This window comes from Mus musculus, chromosome 12 (assembly GCF_000001635.26).
Source record: "Mus musculus strain C57BL/6J chromosome 12, GRCm38.p6 C57BL/6J".
Classification (NCBI taxonomy): Eukaryota; Metazoa; Chordata; class Mammalia; order Rodentia; family Muridae; genus Mus; species Mus musculus.
The window spans coordinates 19,619,890-19,638,874 of record NC_000078.6 but is presented as its reverse complement, the minus strand read 5'-3'; the positions used below and the strand labels follow the sequence as shown (position 1 = coordinate 19,638,874).

The window sequence follows — 18,985 nt, the reverse complement described above, 5'->3', positions numbered from 1 at the left end:
CTTGAGAGGGAAAATGGGGCTCACAGGGAGGCTAGTAATTGACTCAAGAGCTAAGTGGCAGTCAGAATGGGACAGGAAAGTCCTGTCACCCGAGCACAACTTCTCTTCCTAGGCTACAGCACTGTCTCTGTTTCCCCTTATGGTGCAGTCTCTCCATTCACAGCAATGATCATACTTGCAATGTTCTTACTGATCCAAGCACTGGTTTGGCCCAGAGTCTGTTCTAAAGAGCAGGAGGACCTAGGACTCCCCTTGCTCTGCAGACTGGGGGTAGGGGTGAGGACTGTGTGTCTGCCCTCCTCCCACCCAGCCAGGTTGACTGGACACCATGAAGTCAAGAGGGCATCACTTCATTCATTACCTTGCATCAGTGCCTAGCCAGGAGCTATAAACAAAGCAGGCACTCAATACTCAGTGCTTTGCAAAGGACTACCCCTGAATTTAGACTCAGACCAAAAATCCAAGATCTGGACTAGAAAAGCCATGCACTTCCCTAACAGATATGTGCACATTAGGGTGGGAATATGTACATTAGTGCAGGTACCCGTGGAGACCTGAAGAGGGCATCCGATCCCCCAGAGCTGTAGTTACCAGTGATTGTGAGCCTCTCAACACGGGAGGAACTGAACTAGGGTCTGCTCAAAGAACAGTAAGAACTCTTAAGCAGGGAGCCACCCCGCCAGTCCCCATATGTATTTTTTATTAGATATTTTCATTATTTACATTTCAACTATTATCCCCTTTCCTGTTTCCCCTTTGAAAATCACCTATCACTTCCCCCACTCCCTATGCTCCCCAACCCACAAACTCCTGCTTCCTGGCCGAGGCATTCTCCTATACTAGGGCATAGCACCATCACAGGACCAAGAGCCTTTCTTCCCATTGATGACTGACTAGGCCATCCTCTGCTACATAAGGGGGTGAACAAAATGGCAACAAAATAAGAACAAAACTTTGAGCTAACCTGGATACTTCAGACCTCCAAGCAAAAACCAAGGAGCATCCAGGGACTGGCTCATTGCCCCAGGCACATATGTACCAGAGGACCGCCTTGTCTCTCTGTCCACAACGGGACAGGAACAGGATGTACATAAATTAATTAAAAAAGGAAAAATGAAACATTATATATATATATATATATATATATATATACACACACAGAGAGAGAGAGAGAGAGAGAGAGAGAGAGTTATTTGGCAGAAAACAATGGCATTAATACATTACTCACTGACCTAGCTCCTGTGGGCAATATCAGTTGCTGTGATCTGTTACATGACACATAACTACAGCCAATGGCTTGTGTCACAATCATCTGAGCTGACTAAAGCCTGAAAGTGCATTGGACATATCTCCAAAGTCAGAAATTCAATATTGCTTGAATCAAGCTAAAGTCCCCAATTTACATATCTATCAATCTGGTCTGTCTTCATTCACAAGATATTAATAAATACATGCTGGAAAATTACAAAGTCGCTCACCCTGTCAACATCAGCTCTTTTTTTTTTTAAATGGTGACCCCCAAGGTTAGTGATAAAAACAGGTGTCTCACAAAAAGTAACCCTTTCAAAAAGTGCCTCACTTGGCTACCCGTCCAGTGTAAGGGGAAAGGACAGCTTTGGGATTAATCAAACATCGGGTTAAATCTAAGCTGAATACATAGCTTAGCGCCATTCCATTCCATGACGTTGGTACTCGATAATGTAATAAGGACCAACATTTATCACTCTCTGGCTAATGACTCTGAGCTCATTTATATTGTCAAAGAAGGTCTTAAATATTCCAACAAAGCTAAATTACAAAAAAAAAAAACACTATAACCCCAAATGTATGGAGATGACAGAGTTCCTTAAAGAGGAAATGACCAAATCACTTAGAGAAATCCAGGAAAACAGAAAAAAATTGGAGAAAATCAATAAATTCCACAAAGAAGGCCAGGAACACACAAACCAAAAAGTAGAGGAAGCCAAAATTCCTATAAACAAAGCAAAGAAAGAACACACCAACGGGTGAAGTAAACAAAACTATTCAATACATAAAAGTGGAAATAGAAGCAAAAAAGAAAACTAAATCTTAGGAAATAATGGAAGTAAAAATTTAGGACTGCAAAAAGGAACTACAGAGGCAAAGTTCACCCAGAGAACAGAAGAATGGAAGAAAAATCTAAATCATTGAATAAGCAATAGAAGGAATGGGTAAATCAGACAAAAAAAAAAAAAAACCCGGTAAGTCTAAATCTTCCTGATATAAAATATCATGGAAATCCAGGACACTGTAAAAGGACTAAACATAAGAATACTTAGGAAGAGAGGAAGGAGAATCCTCCCTCAAAGTCTCAAAGTATTGACAACCAAATCTTAGAAGAAAAACTTCCTAACATAAAAAAAAACAAGAATCATCAAAACACCAAACAGAAGGGACTATAAAATAAAGTCTCTTCCCTGTGTAATAATCAAAACATACAGTTCAAGGAAAGAATACTAAAAGCTGTAAAGGTAAAAAGCCAGGAAAAACATAAAGGAAGATCTATTAAGATCACAGATGTCTTCAGGCCGGGTGTGGTGGTGCACGCCTTTAATCCCAGCACTCAGGAGGCAGAGGCAGGCGGATTTCTGAGTTCGAGGCCAGCCTGGTCTACAAAGTGAGTTCCAGGATAGCCAGAGCTATAGAGAGAAACCCTGTCTCAAAAAAACCAAAACAAAACAAAACAAAAACAAAAACAAAAAAAAACCAAAACCAAAACCAAAACAAAAAAAAACCAAACCAAACAAAAAAAGATCACAGATGTCTTCTTGGAGTCTGTAGATGCCAGAAGGGTTTGCACACATGTGCCACAGAAACAACAGATGCCTGGATTTTAATATGTAAAAAAATGACTACACCGTTAATGGAAAAAATTGAGATAGTCCACGATAAACTCAAACTTAAACAACCTCTCACAAAACATACTGACCAACACAAAGAGATAGAGGTAGAATCTAACCGAGGAAGTTAAGGATACACATGAAAACACAGGTAGTAAATAATCTCTTACTGTCTACAAAAGAAGGGAAAGCACACACACAGCCCAACACCAACACCACCCGCAGCTGCAACAACAACAACCAAATACAAGGAGTTAGCAATCACCATTTATTGACTCATTCAATAAAAATAAGTTTTGATTTGGGAGAAAATGGAGCTGTAAGTTGGCCCAGGACTTTGAGGTTTTTGTGTTTGAAAGCTATACAACTTTCTGTCTCAGGTTGGGTGTGGGCGGTGGGTTTTGAAGATAAACTTCTGAGTATACTTTTGTGTCTCTCACTGATCAGTAGTGACTTAATTCCAATAAATTCTTTTTTTTCCCTTTTTTGTTTTTTCCCAGACAGGGTTTCTCTGTGTAGCCCTGGATGTCCTGGAACAAACAGACAAAAAAAAAAGCAAGACTCTAGACTTGTTGGGCCTCTAACTCAGAAATCTGCCTGCATCCGCCTCCCGAGTGCTAGGATTAAAGGAGTGCACCACCACCACCCAGCACAATAAATTCTTATCCTTTGCATTGTCCTGGAGTGTGAGTTGTGTTGAACCTCAGTGGACCCAACAACTTAAAAGCTTTACCACACTGCTGATATTCATAGCATCTGTTCCAGTATGAATAGTCTCATAAAAAGAAGAATATACATAAAAAGACGTTCAGTGAAAAAGCTTCACTATACTAAATAGATTCACAATGTTTCTACCCAGTTAAAATTCTTCCATGATGAAGATGACTACAAAATTGTGCAAAGGCTTTTCCATATTAAATATAATCAGAGGGTTTCTCCCTCAGCCTTTCAATGGCTAGGAACAGATCTCATGACCAAACCAACTCTCAGAAAAGCAAACATTTAAATTGGGGTTTCTCTGCAGTGTGGTTTGTCTTGTGTATGCCTAAAGAACTCTGACATGCAAAGGTTTTACTAAGTTCATAACATTCACGTGGATTCTCACTTGTATGTGATCTTTTATGTCATCGTAGATGACCATGACATCAAATGCTTACAACACCGATACCTTCCTAAGGTTTCTGTCTTCTATGTGTTCTTTAAAAATAATGGAGACTATAGAGTTGTAAAGTCTTTACCACATTGATTACATTCATGAGGTTTCTTTCCAGTGTGGAATCTTTTACGTTTTGCAGATGAGTGGGATATGCACAGGTTTTAGCACACTGACGACATTCATGAGGTTTCTATCTAATATGGGTTCTTTTATGATTATAGAGACAATAACTTTGTGAAAAGTCTATTATCACATTGATTACGTTTCGAAGGTTTCTCTCCATTATGTGTTCTTTTATGATATTGGAGACAACTGTGACCTGCAAAGTCTTTACCACATTGATTACATTCATAGAGTTTCTCTCCAGTATGTTATATTTCACATTTAAATTTTTTATTAGATATTTTCATTTACATTTTAAAAGCTATTCCCACAGTCCCCCTATACACTCCCCCTCCCCCCCGCAATGCTCCCCTACCCACCCACTCCCACTTCTGGGCCCTAGACTTCCCCTTTACTGGGGCTTATAAAGTTTGCAAGGACAAGGGGCCTCTCTTCCCAATGATGGCAGACTAGGCCATCCTCTGCTACATATGCAGCTACAGAAATGAGCTCTGGGGTTACTGGTTAGTTTATATTGTTGTTCCACCTACAGGGTTGCAGACCCCTTCAGCTCCTTGGGTACTTTCTCAGGCTCCTACATTGAGGGCCCCGAGTTCCATCCAATAGATGATTGTGAGCATCCACTTATGTATTTGCCAGGCACTGGAATAGCCTTACAAGAGACAGCTATTATCAGGAAAGTATGTGTTCTTTTATGACATTAGAGATGACTGTGACATGCAAATGCTTTCCCACATTGATTACTTTCATAGGGTTTCTCTCCAGTATGTGTTCTTTTATGATATTGGAGACCATTGTGACTTGCAAAGGCTTTACCACATTGATTACATTCATAGGGTTTCTCTCCAGTATGTGTTCTTTTATGATATTGGAGACCATTGTGACTTGCAAAGGCTTTCATTGATTACATTCATAGGGTATCTCTCCAGTATGTGTTCTTTTATGATATTGGAGAACATTGTGACTTGCAAAGGCTTTACCACATTGATTACATTTATAGGATTTCTCTCCAGTATGTGTTTTTTTTTCCATTTTTTATTAGGTATTTAGCTCATTTACATTTCCAATGCTATACCAAAAGTCCCCCTTACCCACCCACCCCCACTCCCCTACCCACCCACTCCCCCCCTTTGGCCCTGGCGTTCCCCTGTACCAGGGCACACAAAGTCTGCGTGCCCAATGGGCCTCTCTTTCCAGTGATGGCCGACTAGGCCATCTTTTGATACATATGCAGCTAGAGTCCAGAGCTCAGGGGTACTGGTTAGTTCATAATGTTGTTCCACCTATAGGGTTGAAGATCCCTTTAGCTCCTTGGGTACTTTCTCTAGCTCCTCCATTGGGAGCCCTGTGATCCATCCATTAGCTGACTGTGAGCATCCACTTCTGTGTTTGCTAGGCCCTGGCATAGTCTCACAAGAGACAGCTACATCTGGGTCCTTTCAGTAAAATCTTGCTAGTGTATGCAATGGTGTCAGCATTTGGAAGCTGATTATGGGGTGGATCCCTGGATATGGCAGTCTCTACATGGTCCATCCTTTCATCTCAGCTCCATACTTTGTCTCTGTAACTCCTTCCATGGGTGTTTTGTTCCCACTTCTAAGGAGGGGCATAGTGTCCACACTTCAGTCTTCATTTTTCTTGAGTTTCATGTGTTTAGGAAATTGTATCTTATATCGTGGGTATCCTAGGTTTTGGGCTAGTATCCACTTATCAGTGAGTACATATTGTGTGAGTTCCTTTGTGAATGTGTTACCTCACTCAGGATGATGCTCTCCAGGTCCATCCATTTGCCTAGGAATTTCATAAATTCATTCTTTTTAATAGCTGAGTAGTACTCCATTGTGTAGATGTACCACATTTTCTGTATCCATTCCTCTGTTGAGGGGCATCTGGGTTCTTTCCAGTTTCTGGCTATTATAAATAAGGCTGCTATGAACATAGTGGAGCATGTGTCCTTCTTACCAGTTGGGGCTTCTTCTGGATATATGCCCAGGAGAGGTATTGCTGGATCCTCCGGTAGTACTATGTCCAATTTTCTGAGGAACCGCCAGACTGATTTCCAGAGTGGTTGTACAAGCCTGCAATCCCACCAACAATGGAGGAGTGTTCCTCTTTCTCCACATCCTCGCCAGCATCTGCTGTCACCTGAATTTTTGATCTTAGCCATTCTCACTGGTGTGAGGTGGAATCTCAGGGTTGTTTTGATTTGCATTTCCCTGATGATTAAGGATGTTGAACATTTTTTCAGGTGCTTCTCTGCCATTCGGTATTCCTCAGGTGAGAATTCTTTGTTCAGTTCTGAGCCCCATTTTTTAAGGGGGTTATTTGATTTTCTGAGGTCCACCTTCTTGAGTTCTTTATATATGTTGGATATTAGTCCCCTATCTGATTTAGGATAGGTAAAGATCCTTTCCCAGTCTGTTGGTGGTCTTTTTGTCTTATAGACAGTGTCTTTTGCCTTGCAGAAACATTGGAGTTTCATTAGGTCCCATTTGTCAATTCTCGATCTTACAGCACAAGCCATTGCTGTCCTGTTCAGGAATTTTTCCCCTGTGCCCATATCTTCAAGGCTTTTCCCCACTTTCTCCTCTATAAGTTTCAGTGTCTCTGGTTTTATGTGAAGTTCCTTAATCCACTTAGATTTGACCTTAGTACAAGGAGATAAGTATGGATCGATTCGCATTCTTCTATATGATAACAACCAGTTGTGCCAGCACCAATTGTTGAAAATGCTGTCTTTCTTCCACTGGATGGTTTTGGCTCCCTTGTCGAAGATCAAGTGACCATAGGTGTGTGGGTTCATTTCTGGGTCTTCAATTCTATTCCATTGGTCCACTTGTCTGCCTCTATACCAGTACCATGCAGTTTTTATCACAATTGCTCTGTAGTAAAGCTTTAGGTCAGGCATGGTGATTCCACCAGAGGTTCTTTTATCCTTGAGAAGAGTTTTTGCTATCCTCGGTTTTTTGTTATTCCAGATGAATTTGCAAATTACTCCTTCTAATTCGTTGAAGAATTGAGTTGGAATTTTAATGGGGATTGCATTGAATCTGTAGATTGCTTTTGGCAAGATAGCCATTTTTACAATGTTGGTCCTGCCAATCCATGAGCATGGGAGATCTTTCCATCTTCTGAGATCTTCTTTAATTTCTTTCTTCAGGGACTTGAAGTTTTTATCATACAGATCTTTCACTTCCTTCGTTAGAGTCACACCGAGATATTTTATATTATTTGTGGCTATTGAGAAGGGTGTTGTTTCCCTAATTTCTTTCTCCGCCTGTTTATTCTTTGTGTAGAGAAAGGCCATTGACTTGTTTGAGTTAATTTTATATCCAGCTACTTCACCGAAGCTGTTTATCAGGTTTAGGAGTTCTCTGTTGGAATTTTTAGGGTCACTTATATATACTATCATATCATCTGCAAAAAGTGATATTTTGACTTCCTCTTTTCCAATTTGTATCCCCTTGATCTCCTTTTGTTGTCGAATTGCTCTGGCTAATACTTCAAGTACTATGTTGAAAAGGTAGGGAGAAAGTGGGCAGCCTTGTCTAGTTCCTGATTTTAGTGGGATTGCTTCCAGCTTCTCTCCATTTACTTTGATGTTGGCTACTGGTTTGCTGTAGATTGCTTTTATCATGTTTAGGTATTGGCCTTGAATTCCTGATCTTTCCAGAACTTTTATCATGAATGGGTGTTGGATCTTGTCAAATGCTTTTTCTGCATCTAACGAGATGATCATGTGGTTTTTGTCTTTGAGTTTGTTTATATAATGGATTACATTGATGGATTTTCGTATATTAAACCATCCCTGCATCCCTGGAATAAAACCTACTTGGTCAGGATGGATGATTGCTTTAATGTGTTCTTGGATTCGGTTAGCGAGAATTTTATTAAGGATTTTTGCATCGATGTTCATAAGAGAAATTGGTCTGAAGTTCTCTATCTTTGTTGGATCTTTCTGTGGTTTAGGTATCAGAGTAATAGTGGCTTCATAAAATGAGTTGGGTAGAATACCTTCTACTTCTATCTTGTGAAAAAGTTTGTGCAGAACTGGAGTTAGATCTTCTTTGAAGGTCTGATACAACTCTGCACTAAACCCGTCTGGTCCTGGGCTTTTTTTGTCTGGGAGACTATTAATAACTGCTTCTATTTCTTTAGGGGATATGGGACTGTTTAGAAGGTCAACTTGATCCTGATTCAACTTTGGTACCTGGTATCTGTCCAGAAATTTGTCCATTTCGTCCAGGTTTTCCAGTTTTGTTGAGTATAGCCTTTTGTAGAAGGATCTGATGGTGTTTTGGATTTCTTCAGGATCTGTTGTTATGTCTCCCTTTTCATTTCTGATTTTGTTAATTAGGATTTTGTCCCTGTGCCCTTTAGTGAGTCTAGCTAAGGGTTTATCTATCTTGTTGATTTTCTCAAAGAACCAACTCCTCGTTTGGTTAATTCTTTGAATAGTTCTTCTTGTTTCCACTTGGTTGATTTCACCCCTGAGTTTGATTATTTCCTGCCGTCTACTCCTCTTGGGTGAATTTGCTTCCTTTTTTTCTAGAGCTTTTAGATGTGTTGTCAAGCTGCTAGTATGTGCTCTCTCCCGTTTTTTCTTGAAGGCACTCAGAGCTATGAGTTTCCCTCTTAGAAATGCTTTCATTGTGTCCCAAAGGTTTGGGTACGTTGTGGCTTCATTTTCATTAAACTCTAAAAAGTCTTTAATTTCTTTCTTTATTCCTTCCTTGACCAAGGTATCATTGAGAAGAGTGTTGTTCAGTTTCCATGTGGATGTTGGCTTTCTGTTATTTATTTTGTTATTGAAGATCAGCCTTAGTGCATGGTGATCTGATAGGATACATGGGACAATTTCAATATTTTTGAATCTGTTGAGGCCTGATTTGTGACCTATTATGTGGTCAATTTTGGAAAAGGTACCATGAGGTGCTGAGAAGAAGGTATATCCTTTTGTTTTAGGATAAAATGTTCTGTAGATATCTGTCAGATCCATTTGTTTCATCACTTCTGTTAGTTTCAGTGTGTCCCTGTTTAGTTTCTGTTTCCATGATCTGTCCATTGGTGAAAGTGGTGTGTTGAAGTCTCCCACTATTATTGTGTGAGGTGCAATGTGTGCTTTGAGCTTTACTAAAGTTTCTTTAGTGAATGTGGCTGCTCTTGTATTTGGAGCATAGATATTCAGAATTGAGAGTTCCTCTTGGAGGATTTTACCTTTGATGAGAATGAAGTGTCCCTCCTTGTCTTTTTTGATGACTTTGGGTTGGAAGTCAATCTTATCAGATATTAGGATGGCTACTCCTGCTTGTTTCTTCATACCATTTGCTTGGAAAATTGTTTTCCAGCCTTTCATTCTGAGGTAGTGTCTATCTTTTTCTCTGAGATGAGTTTCCTGTAAGCAGCAAAATGTTGGGTCTTGTTTGTGTAGCCAGTTTGTTAGTCTATGTCTTTTTATTGGAGAGTTGAGACCATTGATGTTAAGAGATATTAAGGAAAAGTAATTGTTGCTTCCTGTTATTTTAGTTGTTAAAGGTGGCATTCTGTTCTTGTGGCTGTCTTCTTTTAGGTTTGTTGAGGGATTACCTTCTTGTTTTTTCTACGGCGTTGTTCCCGTTCTTGTATTGGTTTTTTTCTGTTATTATCCTTTGAAGGGCTGGATTCGTGGAGAGATAATGCGTGAATTTGGTTTTGTCGTGGAATACTTTGGTTTCTCCATCTATGATAATTGAGAGTTTGGCTGGGTATAGTAGCCTGGGCTGCAGTTTGTGTTCTCTTAGTGTCTGTATAACATCTGTCCAGGCTCTTCTGGCTTTCATAGTCTCTGATGAAAAATCTGGTGTAATTCTGATAGGCTTGCCTTTATATGTTACTTGACCTTTTTCCCTTACTGCTTTTAGTATTCTATCTTTATTTAGTGCATTTGTTGTTCTGATTATTATGTGTCGGGAGGAATTTCTTTTCTGGTCCAGTCTATTTGGAGTTCTGTAGGCTTCTTGTATGTTCATAGGCATCTCATTCTTTAGATTTGGGAAGTTTTCTTCAATAATTTTGTTGAAGATGTTTGCTGGACCTTTGAGTTGAAAATCTTCATTCTCATCCACTCCTATTATCCGTACGTTTGGTCTTCTTATTGTGTCCTGGATTTCCTGGATATTTTGAGTTAGGATCTTTTTGCATTTTCCATTTTCTTTGATTGTTGTGCCGATGTTCTCTATGGAATCTTCTGCACCTGAGATTCTCTCTTCCATCTCTTGTATTCTGTTGCTGATGCTCAAATCTATGGTTCCAGATTTCTTTCCTAGGGTTTCTATCTCTAGTGTTGCCTCGCTTTGAGTTTTCTTTATTGTGTCTACTTCCCTTTTTAGGTCTAGTATGGTTTTGTTCATTTCCATCACCTGTTTGTATGTTTTTTCCTCTTTTTCTGTAAGGACTTCTACCTGTTTGATTGTGTTTTCCTGTTTTTCTTTAAGGACTTGTAACTCTTTAGCAGTGTTCTCCTGTATTTCTTTAAGTGATTTATTAAAGTCCTTCTTGATGTCCTCTACCATCATCATGAGATATGCTTTTAAATCTAGGTCTAGGTTCTCAGGTGTGTTGGGGTTCCCTGGACTGGGCGAAGTGGGTGTGCTGGGTTCTGGTGATGGTGAGTGGTCTTGGTTCCTGTTAGTAAGATTCCTCCGTTTACCTTTCGCCATCTGGTAATCTCTGGAGTTAGTAGTTATAGTTGACTCTGTTTAGAGATTGTTCTTCTGGTGATTCTGTTACCGTCTATCAGCAGACCTGGGAGACAGATTCTCTCCTCTGAGTTTCAGTGCTCAGAGCACTCTCTGCTGGCAAGCTCTCTTACAGGGAAGGTGCGCAGATATCTTGTATTTGGACCTCCTCCTGGCCGAAGAAGAAGGCCCAAAACAGGACCTTTCTCAGACACTGTGTTGCTTTGGCAGTTCCCAGGTGGTACAGACTCTCACCTAAGCAGACTAAATTCCTAAGTTCCTTGGAGTCCCGGAACCAAGATGGCGACCGCTGCTGCTGCTGCGGCTGAGACCGCCTCCCCTGCCGGGCGGGCACCTGTCCTCCTGTCCGGACGGTGGCCGGCTGCCCCCGGCCCACAAAGGGTGCTGCCTCAGCCCCTCTGTGCTTCCGCCTGTTCCAGAAGCTGTCAGGTTTTCTGGCGCACCCTCTCACCTGTTCAGACTAATTTCCTAAGTTCGGCGGTCCCGGACCAAGATGGCGACCGCTGCTGCTGTGGCTTAGGCCGCCTCCCCAGCCGGGCGGGCACCTGTCCTCCAGTCCGGAAGGTGGCCGGCTGTCCCCGGCCCGCACAGGGTGCTGCCTCAGCGCCTCTGTGCTTCTACCTGTTCCAGAGGCTGTCAGGTTCTCTGGCGCACCCTCTCACCTGTTCAGACTAATTTCCTAAGTTCGGCGGGTCCCGGACCAAGATGGCGACCGCTGCTGCTGTGGCTTAGGCCGCCTCCCCAGCCGGGCGGGCACCTGTCCTCCGGTCCGGAAGGTGGCCGGCTGTCCCCGGCCCACACAGGGTGCTGCCTCAGCCCCTCTGTGCTTCTGCCTGTTCCAGAGGCTGTCAGGTTCTCTGGCGCACCCTCTCACCTGTTCAGACTAATTTCCTAAGTTCGGCGGGTCCCAGACCAAGATGGCGACCGCTGCTGCTGTGGCTTAGGCCGCCTCCCCAGCCGGGCGGGCACCTGTCCTCCGGTCCGGACGGTGGCTGGCTGTCCCCGGCCCACAAAGGGTGCTGCCTCAGCGCCTCTGTGCTTCCGCCTGTTCCAGAAGCTGTCAGGTTCTCTGGCGCACCCTCTCACCTGTTCAGACTAATTTCCTAAGTTCCCCAGTATGTGTTCTTTTATGACGATATAAACTACTGAGTTGTGCAAAGGCTTTACCACATTGATGACATTCATACGGTTTCTCTCCAGTATGTGTTCCTTTATGATATTAGAGAACATTGTGACTTGCAAAGGCTTTACCACATTGATTACATTCATAGGGTTTCTCTCCAGTATGTGTTCTTTTATGATATTGGAGAACATTGTGACTTGCAAAGGCTTTACCACAATGATTACACTCATAGGGTTTCTCTCCAGTATGTGTTCTTTTATGATATTGGAGATTATTGAGTTGTGTAAAGGCTTTACCACATTGATTACATTCATAGGGTTTCTCTCCAGTATGTGTTCTTTTATGATATTGGAGACCATTGTGACTTGCAAAGGCTTTACCACATTGATTACATCCAAAGGGTTTCTCTCCAGTATGTGTTCTTTTATGAGATTGGAGAGTACTGAGTCGTGCAAAGGTTTTACCACATTGATTACATTTATAGGGTTTCTCTCCAGTATGTGTTCTTTTATGAAGATATAAACTACTGAGTTGTGCAAAGGCTTTACCACATTGATGACATTCATAGGGTTTCTCTCCAGTATGTGCTCTTTTATGACGTTGGAGATTATTGAGTTGTGCAAAGGCTTTACCACATTGATTACATTCATAGGGTTTCTCTCCAGTATGTATTCTTTTATGATATTGGAGACCACTGTGACTTGTAAAAGCTTTACCACATTGATGACATTCATAGGGTTTCTCTCCAGTATGGGTTCTTTTATGATATTGAAGATGACTGGGTGTTGGAAAGGCTTTACCACATTGGTTATGTTCATGTGTTTTCTCTCCAATTTGTCTTCTTTTATGACTTTGGAGATGACTGGGACATGAAAAGGCTTTGGAACGTTCATTACATTCATAGAGTTTCTCTTCACTATGATTACTTACATACCTGCAATGAAAATTGGCACATGTGATATGTTTACTACATTAATTTCCTTGTTCAGTAATTTCATCAAGATGAATAAAGTTTACAAATTGGTCTACTGATAAAGATGTACCAGATCATCTGGTTTTATCACTTTATATGTTCATGGTATTCTCCCTCATTATGGGTTGTTTTGCATCTTTCGAAATATCTGTGATGGTTATTACATGGCTGACATTTATAACATCCTTTTTATATGGGATTTTTACATGATGTATTTCATCTATATGAGGAAAATAGAACAACCCACAGCTTTATAACACTAATTGCTTTCATAATTTTTCCCTGTAGCATGAATTGTATCACATTTGACTGTGAACCAGGACAAACAAAAGAATTTCCAAATTCCTAGTACCCATAAAGATTTTCTACAGTGTGAGCTTGGGGAAGTTCCCAGTAAAATTAGAAAACCAATTGCTTGCAACTTTTATCATATTCAGAATGTCTACCAAAGGCAGAATCTGACATATTTTCTCACTGTTCTGGGATAGAAAGCGGAACATTGCTTCTTTCAATATCCCTATGCTCACATGGCTTTCATCAATTGTGACACATGATATATATATTGAAAGAAGAGTAACAGATGAAAGGTTTCCACATTGCATCCAGACTGTTTCACTTTTTGTTCCTTATAGACATGTAATATATGACTTAAGGTTTCTCCTATGACAACACTCTTGACTCTCATAAACTGTACCCTAAACAAATGATCAATTTCAGTATAAGAATATGAGTATCACCAACTTTCCCATGGATTATTTGCTTATCAGAAGGTTTTGGATATATATTTATCACTATTCGATGTTCAATATCTAAGTCTTGTAAGTCTATACACATTGTCAGATCAGTATAGGTCTAATAGAGCTACAAATTGAATAAAGGTATCTCTTAAGGCAATGTTTCCTTGTCTTGAGGAATGCTTTGATAGATAAATCAGATAACTACATCGAGGCAGAACATTTTTTAAAGAATATTATAATTAGGGCTGGCGAGATGGCTCAGTGGTTAAGAGCACAGACTGCTCTTCCGAAGGTCCTGAGTTCAAATCCTGGCAACCACATGTTGGCTCACAACCATCAGTAACGAAATCTGAGGCCCTCTTCTGGAGTATCTGAGGACAGCTACAGTGTACTTACATATAATAAATAAATAAATCTTTTAAAAAAAGAATATTGTAATTATAGTTACACTTGAAGTATTGACATTTTACACTCCTGATTTCCTTTAGAGCTTCCTTAAAATAGTAAAATTTCCTCAGAGGCATAATTGCATCAGCTTGCACATGAAAATTACCTTTCATTTCTTCTTGAACTTTGACAATGTCTTTCAATATGATGGTTTTCCCAAGTGTAGCCTAAAAGACAGTACCAGAAAAATGAATAATATAGTATTGGAAATAAGGCAAAATTCAAGGTACTGTGAATTTTCACATCACTGGTCACTATTTATTCAGCTCAGTCTTCCTTGTTCTCAATTGTAATAACAGAGCATCATCACTAAACAAGAGACATGTCTCCCCACTATTTTGAAAAGCAAAGAAAATTTATAGTCATACCTATAACAGTGAGGTTCCAGTAGGTCTCCAGCATCACATCTTTGTAGAGACTCTTCTGGGAAGGATCCAGCAACTTCCACTCTTCCCCAGTGAAGTTCACATGCACATCATCATAAGTCACTGCATCCTAAAATATCCCATACATGTGTACATCACAAAGCATGGTACTGACATCACTGTAAAGTAAACGTACGCTTCCTTGACCATATATTCATGTAATTCTGGTGCTTCCTCCACTGACTTCTGGACTCAGAAGTCATAATCTAACTACCATAACATTTTAAAGGAAATTGTGTTGAAGGTTCACCTGTGTTGCTTATGAAAATTTTAAATGAATAGGGTGAAGTCTTTCGAGAGGAATTCCAATTGAGAGGGATATGTAGGGTGAAAAAGATCAACACTACTGAGGACACATCCCAGAAATTGTAAGAAGAATCACTAACAAGAAAAATCATGGACAAGCAGGGTGTATTTGTTCATGTCTTTAATCCCAGAGTCACGGGCAGGTATACGTCACTGAGGTGGATCCCTGTCTGTTCTATGTAACACATTCCAGGACAGCAAAGTTTACATATTAAGACCCTTACTCCACTGCAAAAATCAACCACGGAGATAAAAATGATAGAAAGAACTCAGTTGTTTACTACAGTTCCTACAAAGAAGAATACATTCCCTGCACTTCTGTACTCATCTAGCAGAAACAGGAAGTGTTACGCTTTAAACTGCAACATTAGTAAAACTTTATTAGCAATCAAGGCACATTTAATGGCCCAATGGACAGATGAAAATATTAGTAATATAAATGTTGAACATAAAAAGCAACATAAGGCAGGAGAGAGCGATAACTCAGCTGTGGAAAGCTCTTGCTGGTCTTCCAGATAACAGTGGTCAATTACTAGCATTCACGTGACCCATGTCTTTATGAACAGGAGTTCTGAGTCCACCTTCCAACAACACCAAGGATGAGGCACACATGATATTCATATTCACGCACACAGGCAAAACACTCCTGTTTATTTAAAAATTTCAAAACAAACACAAGAGTTTGGGGAAATATCAACACTCAGAATCCAATGACTCTGAAGCCTCAGGCAGTATTGATGTCACAAGCATATGCCATTCTAAAAAACAGAGTATAATCTATGTGCCTATGGGGTACACAGGGGGACCAAACCCCGCTCAAAGGAGAAACAGAGGAGATCGGAAGGAGGGAATCTGTGTGGGCAGGGACCTAGAGTGACAGTGATCAGGGTGATAATGAATATCTAAATTATAGGATAAAAAAAAAGGAAAGAAAGAAAAAGGAAATTTTTGAGTGTGCATACACTTTCTTTCATCTTCCCCAAGATGAATCTAGAAAGGCTCCTGTACTGTTCAAATGTCTAAAATCGCTGCTGATACTCAAGACAATGTCTTGACAGCCACATCTTGCAAAACCAGAAAGTAAGTTATATCTTTCCAACATAAAATGGCACTGAATACCCCTTCCCATTCCAATCGATAGGAATGTGCACGTAGGGAGAGAAGATTAGACAAAGGCAAGAAAAACAGCAAGGCAAACACCAAATCCTATAGCTTTGTCTCAAACACATTGGACTTCAATTCCTAAAGGCATAGATGGTGCTCTTCCTGTAACTTCAAATACATCTCTCAGTTTGGGAACTTCATCTCCCTGTAAGCATCTCTCCATGGCAGATTTCTCAATGCGTTAGTTTTCTCCACAACCTGTGGTCACAAAATGCAACTCAAGCATCAACCTCACCACTTAAAGGCAAGGAACTCTCACAGAGTCTTCCCTGGGATCCTGACTTTGTCAAAAGATGGCTGGAGTAGTGCTAAACTGAAACCATAGAGAAAGAATCTATGACCATGCTATTTTCATCTTTCAGTTTCTAGAAGCAGCACGATATGGATGATCCTGTGAAGTTTGGCTTCTAAATTAATGGACCCTGCCTCCCTTGGATCACATTTGCAGCAGGTTTTGTTTAAGGTTCCATCCTGGGATGAGGAAACACGTTGAATACTCCTTCCATTAATTTAAAACATAGAAAAGCCGGAGGAAGTACTACACTCAGGGTACCTTCATAGGCATATACCCACAAGGGCATTTGCTCCACTAAGTTCATAGCCAATTTATTGATAACAGTTAGAAACAGGAAAGATGTTCCTCAACTGAAATGTGGACACAAAAACCATGTTTCATTTACAAAATGGGATGCTATTTAGATATAAAAAACAAGGACATCATGAATTTTGCAGTGAAATGGGTACAATTAGAAACTAATATCTGGAATGCGGTAACTCAGAGACAAAAGGACATGCATATACGTACTCACTTACAAGTGAATAATAACCATAAGTACAGAATATCCACACTGCACTTCATAGAACAAAAGACACTAAAAAAGACAAGGCACAAATGAGCATGGTTGAATCTCACTCAGAACGGGGTATGAAAGAGACAGAAGAGGCAGATGGAAGGGAGAGAACTGGATGGGACAGTAGTTAAGAAAGTAGAAGGGGAGTGTTAGGAACAGGTGTGGTAAAAAACAAGGGAAGGCCAGAGAGCCAAGAAAATGAAATGACATCAGCAGATGCTGGGAGGGAGCGGGGTTAGTGTGGGGGCACCTAAGAATGTGCCTGAGACTGTGAATGGGAGGGCACAAATGCAGCTAGGGAGGTGATCTTAGCTGAGATATATAGCATTGAGTTATGGACCATGAAGAGGTGACTTCTTGCAGTCAAGCAGAACCAGCAGTGAAGTGTTCAGTACACCAAAAAAGCCAAAAACCTTTTCTCCCAAAATTTGTTCTGTCTGCAAGTAAGGCAGCCACAAAGTTGAAACAGAGACTGAGGGAATGGCCAAACTATACCCTGCCCAACTGATAACCCATCTCTTGGGCAAGCACCAAGGCTGGCATTACTGAGGATAATTTGTTATACTTGCAGATAGTAGCTTAGCATCATTGTCCTTTGAGAATCTCCATCCAGCATCTGACTGAAACATGCAGAGACCCACAGCCTAACATTGGACAGGGCTCAGGGAGTATTTTAAAAGAGTTGGGGAAAGAATTGACAGCCTCTGAAGAAATAGGAAGTCCATGAGAAGACCCACAGAGTCAACTAACCCAGAACCTAGGAGACTCTCAGAGATGGAGCCACCAACCAAAGAGCACACACAGGCTGGGATGGAGGCCCCCACCATATATGTAGTGGATATGATGCTCAGTCTTCATGGGGTCCCCAACATCCAAAGCAGGGCATGTCCCTTAAGCTGTTCCTGTTTGTGCAAACTGTTTCCCTAACTGGGCTACCTTTTCTGACCTCAGTGGGAAAGGATGTGTCTAACCCTGCAGAGACTTAACCCTACAGAGACTTGACATGCCATAGTTGAGGGATACTCAAGTGGTTCCCACCCTCCATGGGGAGATAAAAGGGAGTCAGTGATGAGGGACTGTGGAAGGTGGAATGGGGTGGTTGTACCGATTAGAATGTAAATTGAGTAAAGAAATAGGAAGATTGAACAAAAACATATCAATAGAATAAAAATATGCAAATCAAGCAATAATTTTTACTCAATACTCAATATTTCACGGAATAAGCCAAGTACAAAGATTTTTTTTTTTGGCCAAAATATCACAGAAATGACCTCTTCCTAATGTTTTTCAGTCTATTTTCCACTGAAATAGTATGACCTCAACTTCGTGTGGCTGCATTACTATCAACACTCCAATCTTCCAGACCCTACAGGAAGAACCGATTAAGCTCCATGTACAGCTTTCTATGACTTTTGCCATCTCAATTTCTGATATTTTCCATATTCCTTCAAAAGAGACCAGAGATTCTGTCCAGCAGCAAAATCAGCTTTTGAAACAATTGCTTTTGTTGTTGTTATTGTTGTTGCTGTACCTTGCAATTCTGCTGATGTGATTGTTTTCCTCTGAGCAGAAGCATCTCAGGTAATAAATGTTTGTTTTACATGGTTCTGTCAGATCACAGCCCACCATACTGGGAGCTCAGACTAGAAACTAAAGCTAGAAAATGAAGGCAAAAACATTTGACAAACACTACTTCCTGCCTTGCTTTCTTGCTTGGTCACTCTCTCATGCTCTGTAGCCTCCCTCAGCCTTGGAGCAGGCTGATCCAGACTTTGACCTTGCTGCCACTAAGGAAATTACCAAGTGTCTTAGTCAGGGTTTCTATTCTTAAACAAACATCATGACCAAGAAGCAAGTTGGGGAGGAAAGGGTTTATTCGGCTTACACTTCCATACTGCTGTTCATCACCAAGGAAGTCAGGGCTGGAAGCAGGTTAGAAGGCAGGAGCTGATGCAGAGGCCATGAAGGGATGTTACTTACTGGCTTGCCTCCCCTGGCTTGCTCAGCCTGCTCTCTTATAGAACCAAGACTACCAGCCCAGAGATGGTCCCACCCACAAGGGGCCTTTCCCCCTTGATCACT

The 18,985-nt window shown here is 40.9% G+C and overlaps 1 protein-coding gene across 2 annotated transcripts in view; it reads right to left on the bottom strand.

The window, feature by feature from the left end:
• The window catches only part of Gm9257 (predicted gene 9257), a 52,589-nt gene that overhangs the window by 20,312 nt on the left and 13,292 nt on the right, over positions 1-18,985 (bottom strand). Inside the window, exons 1-3 of one of the 2 annotated variants that reach the window (XR_003950289.1) lie at positions 14,526-14,551; positions 14,264-14,324; positions 12,847-12,934 (exon numbers count right to left, since the gene is read on the bottom strand). Coding sequence is in view for 1 of the 2 variants with exons in the window: in XM_006515300.3 (XP_006515363.1) it covers positions 14,264-14,324; positions 14,526-14,652 (188 nt within the window). In the remaining variant the exon portion in view is untranslated. Of the gene's footprint in view, positions 1-12,846; positions 12,935-14,263; positions 14,325-14,525; positions 14,653-18,985 lie in introns of those variants that run through there. The other variant, XM_006515300.3, reaches the window with a different exon arrangement.